The sequence below is a fragment of the Triticum aestivum genome, chromosome 5D (assembly GCF_018294505.1).
Source record: "Triticum aestivum cultivar Chinese Spring chromosome 5D, IWGSC CS RefSeq v2.1, whole genome shotgun sequence".
NCBI lineage: Eukaryota > Viridiplantae > Streptophyta > Magnoliopsida > Poales > Poaceae > Triticum > Triticum aestivum.
In genome coordinates, this window is record NC_057808.1 from 475,946,577 (window position 1) to 475,954,153 (window position 7,577).

General features: G+C 56.3%; 1 protein-coding gene across 1 annotated transcript; it reads right to left on the bottom strand.

The window, feature by feature from the left end:
- Positions 1-3,536: 3,536 nt before the first annotated feature.
- LOC123122923 (subtilisin-like protease SBT1.7) lies at positions 3,537-6,432 on the bottom strand. The gene has a single exon (XM_044543304.1). It carries the CDS (start codon positions 6,237-6,239, stop codon positions 3,945-3,947), a length of 2,295 nt encoding a protein of 764 aa, XP_044399239.1. The 5' UTR covers positions 6,240-6,432; the 3' UTR covers positions 3,537-3,944.
- Positions 6,433-7,577: the final 1,145 nt, after the last annotated feature.

The window sequence follows — 7,577 nt, forward strand, 5'->3', positions numbered from 1 at the left end:
CATCCTTTTCTCACAAAAGGATGAATAGCATAACTACTAGGTACATAAACAACCAGAGTTCACAATTAGTACTAGAACCATACATTACACAACCATAATTCTAAGTTACTAGGTCATTGCACAACCATCATTCCCAAAAGGTCTGCAATGCCCACTAATCTCAAGTCATCTTGTTCAGTTCTGCAAGATGGCCTGGATCCCCTTGATCTTCTCCTTCAGCTTCTCCTCTGCCTTGATGAGCTCAGTAATCTTAAACTCTTGCATCTGCTTCTCTTCATTATGGTTTTCCTTGAGCTTCAGCAGATCAGCAACCTGGAGCTTCAACTCTACCTTCTCTTGGGTGAGCTTCTCCTCAAACTTTGTGAACTCTGCATTCTTCAACTCCAAATTCATCCTAGCCTCACTCAACAATTCCTTCTCTTTCATATTCTTCAACTTCAAGTTTTGGATGACAGTTGCTTGAGCACTTGTCAGGTTGCACAGGAGTTCATACTTATGTTGAAGCTTCTGTGCAGCTGCATCTTTCTTTGCCATTTCTGCATTCATACCAGCCACCAATTCAGCTCTGCATTGGTGCTGATATGTGACAGCAGACTGCAGATAACTGAAATCCACAACCCTATCCTGCTGAAAGTCCACAAGTTGATGCACATCTTTCACTAACTTGTCATAGTCTGCATCCAGCTTGTTCTTTTCTTCTGTCAACTGATGAATAGTTAGAGCACTTTGAAGATTATCATTCACCCTAGCAGACTTGCTCTCTTCAACCATTGACCAAAGCTTCAGCAATGCATTCTCCATTGTTGGGGGCCACTGCTCATCAACCCACTGAACAAACCCACAATTCTGACCTTCCTGGAAAAATTAGAAGAGCAAAATTTAGTACAATACAACTACTAAGAGTACTAAGCAACAGTTAGTTCATGGCAGTACCTAATGTTGGCACTGACATTAACTGGATTTGCACAGCCATTTGCTAAGCAACAGGACCACATTGTAAAATAAATTAATGTAATCCTACAATGGATGATCAACTCATATATTTACCAGGCACCAGAGTAACACTCCATTCAACTTAGAAGTTGCTAAGCAGCCATGTGCTAAGCAACAGCAGTTGCTAAGAATTGACCATTAATATAATGGAATCCTAACAGTAATAAGCAACACAATGTGAACTACTTTGCCCACCTAAATACACTACACTAGCCTGCAGCAACAAACTAGCTAATGAGACTACCTACTGTCAGCAGTAAGCAATAGTTACTAACTGGCTCCACTGAACTTAATATTGAGCAACACTGCATTTGGAAAAAAGTGTAAATAAATAGCATGTGCATACAACAGGAGCATATATTTTAGCAGAAATGCATTCCACTGAACTTAATAATGATCATTCCTAACAAATTTAGCATGCACATAACTGAATCACAGGTGGCAAACAAGACTCTGCCACTTTCAATGAACACATCCAGTGCTTAATCACCAAGGCAAGAAAATTACCGGCTCTGCACATGCTAAGAACCTTCTCCCAGTCATTGTTCCTTCAAACGCAACAAGCCTCTCTGATGGCTTCCCATGCTTCTCGCACAACACTATCAGATCTAGCTCAAGACCCTTGTAATCCAGGTCCTCAAGAGAGAAAGGCACCTGCCCAAGCAAAATCCAAGTTACCATCATGTGCAGAGGACGAGGACAAATCAAATCAAACGAAATCCTAACAACAAAGACCACCTACACACAAAAATCCCCAAATTTCCTAAACCTAACCCTAACCCTAGCTCCAATGGAGTAACTTACCTAGTTCAGCCCATCGGTGGAGGTTTCGGAGTGCATGTACGGGAGGCTTGAGTTGTCGTCGCTGCTCTCGTCCTCCAGAACCATGGCTGCGGCGGCGTGCTGTGGCGGCCAGCGGTGGCGGGCGCAGGCGACGGCGAGGCAGAGAGCAGGAAGAAAGAAAGAAGAAGGCGAGCGGGGTCGGGGTCGGGGTCTGGCTCGGTCGCACATAAACGGTGCGAGCCTGCCTCGTCCGAGTCAGCGCGCAGCCAGCGCAGGCGACGCGCGCACTGGCCAGCGTGGCGCCTGACGGGCGGGCCCAATCGGTCAGCTTTAGTGTCAATACGTACAAAACGAGCTTTTAGTCTTTTTTGCAACGGCTAGCCCCAGTCTTGGTACTGACACGTAAAAATTACCAATCTTGGTACCAATCTGCTTCCAATGCCCCAATTGTGGTACTTCTGTGCAATTTACTCGAGAATTGGAGATACGTGGTAATTTACGAACCACCTTTTATAGTGTTGTTCAGTATTGCCCAAAAGCCTGCAACAAAGCAACCCATGACGAGGAGAAAGACGCTTGCCCACTCATATGTGCGTTGAACGGACCGAGCCTGCAGTGCACCAGCGCGAAACTAGCATTCACAAGCCACAAAGCATCTAATCTCTCGTCCGTGGTTTCAGGATGAGGTAGATGCTTTGTGATTTATAAATGACGAGGAGGACGCAACGGCAACGGCGAGCGTATTAAATTCCGCGCCGTGATGGGAGACGAGACGGGAGTACGGGTTTTCCGTGGTACCATCACCCCCTGTGCTGTGTTGTGCTGCTCTTGCCGCCGCCCCACCACGACATGCCCCCGTCCCGAGCAGTAAAGTAGTGGTACGTCGGTCTGCTCGCCGCACCACTCACAACAAACACGCACCTCGAAGCAGCAGCAGGGGCGTTGGGAGGAGCTGCTCAGTAGTAGTACCACTCCAACGGCTAGTCCGGCTCACAAGACGGCACCGGCCGTTCAAGTCTCGGGGAAGAGAAGCACAAGCATTCCATTCCATCCTGGGCCACGCAAGCTGCGGCTCTCGACCGCAACCCAACCGCAAGCATTCATGTCTCACGCCATTCTCGACTCGCGGCCGTCTACGCTGACCGCCACGAATGCACGTTACGCTGACCGTCGATCGGGGCAGGGCTCACGCGTTTGGGACAAGGAAAAAAAGATCTCCACCGGCAAATATCTATGGATCCATCCAATCCACCGTCCCGTCGAGCCCTCCTGCGACGGACGGGCACGCATGGAAATCAACGAGGTGCGGAAAGGCGCTCACATGCAGCGGCGCCGTAGCACCACCAATCCTTCCGTCTGCACGCTGCAGGTGCAGCAGGTGGTGCCGTGCGTGTGCTAAATGCTCTCTCTCTCTCTCTGACGGTACACGCCCACCCAAGACAAGGCAACGGATTTCCCATCAATCACTGTGTATACTCATAATTTAATCAATGCACGCGACGATGATAGAGTCCGCGGGAATGCATGACGGCGAGATCTCAGTTTGGTTCCAGCGTCGTGGCCAGACAGAGTTGCTAGTAGTATTCGGATTCCCTCCCAGCTGCTGCAGCTACTCTGACCGCAGAAAAATAATACAATGCCCGACCACGGTCAGCAACATGGGCTGGACACTGGAGCATTATTCTATTCAAATTCCTCGGCGTCGGGGAGAAAAACACAGGCATACGAATTTGGCATCCAGTGATAAAACAAATGATTCATGCCTCAATGGCACATGCTAGGCATAGATACTTGGAGTATAATAAAATGATGAACAGATTGCGGATACCATTTGATTTGCTGGCCCATTATCCATCGATCCGTCTCTGATTAGGACTACACCCAACTTGATCAATCACTCGCTTTCTCGCCGTTCAATCAAATCTATGCCCACTTGACACATTGTCACAACTACTAACACGGCTGCACCGGCAAGCGGCAGCAAGAAAATGAGACCGCAAATCAAATCAGTAAATCACCACGCCAAATCGACACACACGCACGCACGCATCCATCCGTCTTGCTCCCTTCCGATCGAGAACGGCGGCGCCATTGCTGCCCCGCCGCGTTCTGCGCCTCGACGGCATTGCCAATTAGCAGCAGCTACCGCCCGGGCGGCGGTCGCTCGCTCAGGCCCACGTCGCCAGGATCGCGCTGGCCACCACGTGGTGGTCGCTGGACCAGACCAGCCGGCCGAACCCGTTGGTGCCCGACGGCTTCCCGCCCGCCGCGAAGCTCACGGTGTAGCTCCTCTTCTCGCCCACCTTGCTGAAGCTCAGCGTCGACGGCTCCACCGACACCTTGATCGCCGTGCCGCCCGCCGCGGCCGCCGCCGTCACCTTGTACGTGCCGGGCTTCCCGACGTTGGTCAGCGTGCGGGTGTGCTTCTCCGTGCCGCCCGCCGCGGGGAACGTGGCCGAGAACGACGGGTAGTTGAGCGCCGCCACGGAGTACGTGCGGTTGGGGCTGCAGTGGTCCGACGAGTGCTTGGTGAGCGCCGCGATCTGCGCCGGCTCGTACTCGATGGCGCAGAGGAAGTCCAGGTAGTCGGCGGCGGTGAGGTCGTACACCAGCCCCGGGTCCACCGCCTTGCTGGGGTCGACGTGCCCGGCCCCCATGTCCAGCGGCGTGGCCGCGCGCTCGGTGGCCACGTCGAGCAGGCCGTCGCCGTTGGGGTACGCGGCGTATGCGGTGGTCATCAGCGCCGACCGGATGGCCGCCGGGCTCCAGTCCTGGTGCGCCGCGCGGAGCAGCGCCGCCAGCCCGCTCACGTGCGGGCACGACATGGACGTGCCGGAGATTATGTTGAAGCTGGTGCGCCGGTCGTCGCCGGCGATCCCCGATGGGCCGACGGATCCGGACCACGCCGCGAGGATGTTCACCCCCGGGGCGATCAGGTCCGGCTTCAGGATGCCGGGCGTCACGGTGTTCGGCCCCCTCGACGAGAAGGCGGCCACGACGGGCGACGGCTGGATCCCAACCTTCGTGCCGGCGAACACTATGTTGGCCGTCGGCTTCGGATCCGACGACGCGTAGGTTCTCATGGCGTTGCCGGCCTTCTCTCCGACGCCGGCGCCCGGGAGAATGTGCGCGTCGGCGACCAGCTCCTCGCCGTTGGCGGCGGTGTTGGCGAGCACCATGCCGGCACCACCGGCGTCTCTGACGACGAATCCCTTCTGGACCCTGGCGTTGGTGCCGCGGTCGCAGAGGACGATCTTGCCGGCGACCTTGGCAGGGATGAGGGTGCCTGTCATGCAGAGCGCGCCCATGCTGCTGTTCGACGCGTTCCCTGCGTAGATGAACGGCACCGGCGTGGTGGGCAATTGCTTGCCGTTGTAGAGGGAGACGCCGTTGTACTTGTTACCGTCCCCGAGGGTGACGTAGGCGGGGAAGTCGCGGTCGAGTGTCCCCGCGCCCACGGTGGTGATCCATGGCGCGCCGTTCGTCAGCGACGCCGCGCCGGGCCCGGCATTTCCCGCCGAGCAGGACACAAATATTCCCCTTTCCATGGCGCTGTACGCGCCCACGGCGATGCTGTCGCGGTAGTAGTCAGACGTGCCACCGCCGAGGGACAGGGAGAGCACGTCCACGCCGTCGGCGACGGCGACCTCCATGCCCTTGAGGATGTCGGAGCTGAAGCAGCCGCCGACCCAGCACACCTTGTACGTGGCCACGCGCGCGCGCGGCGCCATGCCCTTGGCCGTGCCCGACGCGTAGCCCAGCAGGTCGGCGCCGCGCACGGCGGAGCCCGCCGCCGTGCTGGAGGTGTGCGTGCCGTGGCCGTCGTTGTCCCTGGGCGAGCGCGACTCCTTCGTCGTGTCCACGGGGCCCTTGGACGCCTCGTAGCCCGCCAGGAAGTACCTGGCGCCGATGAGCTTCCGGTTGCACGCGGAGGAGTTGAAATCGCTCCCGCCCTCGCACTTGCCCTTCCAGCCCGCCGGCACGGGGCCGAAGCCCGCGTCGTCGTAGCTGGGCCGCTCCGGCCACACGCCGGTGTCGAGCACGCCGACGATGACGTCGCTCGCGGTGTTGGACTCGGGGAAGAGCGCCTCCGCCCGGTCCAGCCCGAGGAACTCCGGTGTCCGGGTGGTGTGCAGCTCGTACCGCGTCTCCGGGTTGACGAGCAGCACGCCGGGCTGCGCCTCCAGCGCCCGGGCCTCCGCGCGGGTGAGCCGCGCCGAGTAGCCGTGGAGCAGGGTGTCGTAGGTGTAGATCACCTCGGCGGCGCCGCCGGACACGGACTGCAGCGACGAGGCGTACCAGTCGCCGTGCGCCGCGAACTCGCTGGGCATGGCGGCGTGCGAGCAGTGGACGATGTACGTCCTCCGGCCATCGTGCACGACCTCCGCCGCCGCCGCCGCCGCCACGATGGCCGCGACCACGGCCACGGCGAAGAGCGCAGATCTCCTGCCATGGCACCGCATCGTGAGAAGCTCTGCAACTGGGGGTGTCACCTTGTGAATGGGAGTGCGGGGTAGATCGTGCCGGCGTTTTTATAGAATCAGCAGGGGAGCGAAATGATTGCAACGGGACAAGGATTCAGATGAATGGATGGCGAGGCGAGTGAGTGAGTGAGACGGAGCAGGGGAGGGGGGTGAGGGAGAGGGACGAGTGAGACGAAGGACGCTCACATGGCCTGGCCTCTTTTATCTTTGGATTTCGGCATCACCACCTCCACATGACCGTTCCAGGGAAAAGATGCCTGCTTTGCAGACTGTGAAAGTGCTTACCGGTCAAGAACAGTCGCACCCTACTGATTTTTTTAGTGCCTCTCCCACCGGACAAGTGCCTCTCGCAGGTAAATTTTGATGTGATTAAATACGATCTTCTAGTGCTTAAACAAAATGGAGCTTTAACCCCACACAAAAATCAAGCTTTAACAGGGAACTGGATGTTGGCGTGCATGTGTGGGAGTAGGATTATGTTCCTCGCAATGATGCCGACGGTGCCCTCCGGGTCCATCATCGGTGGATGGATCGCGTATGTAGTCGGTGCCGGTGCGTGCATGGCCAGGCCAGCTCGGCTCGGGTGATGGCAAATTAGCAATGATAACAGTGATACAGCGGTACTCTCTTCGTTTCAAAATAGATGACTCAATTTTATATTAACTTTAGTATAAAGTTGGGTCATCTATTATGGAACGGAGGGAGTAGATTGCTGCTAAAATACAAGGATTCCTTTTGTCTCAACTGAGCCCATGTTGGATTGTTGCCAGGCTGAGACACGGTCGACCAGTCTGATACGGCCATCGAGGCCACCTTGTCCGTATCGACCGCCCCAACAAATCGGCTCGTGGCGAAATGGCTCTTGTGCTTTGCTTCGCCGCGTTAATGAAGGGAGGATTCACACGGAATCGTATGCGACGTGTGTGCCCCAGCCTGCTGCTGCTGCCGCTGGCCCTCCGTCGTCGTCTCGAGATGCGGTGTGGACGGTAGAGACCACGGCGGCTGCGGTGGGCCGGGTTCCACTTGGGCCTATGTGAGTGGCCCCCGACGCAGCAGGCACCGCGTCGGGCGTTCGAGCTTGCCGACCGTTGTGGCCGCTGGATTTCTTGAAACGGGCAACATCACCATGCTAAAAATATAGGAAGACGATCTCAAATGCTCCGTTCGCCGTCTCTTTTCTCGACGATGAGGTTTGCAAGGTCTGTCACCATGTATATCTATGTATGTGGAGATTGAAAGCTGCCGGTACCAGACAGAAAGTCGGGCCGTTCCGGGAAGTGGAAAGCTCCATGCCTTGCCCACGTAAACCCCCGCCGC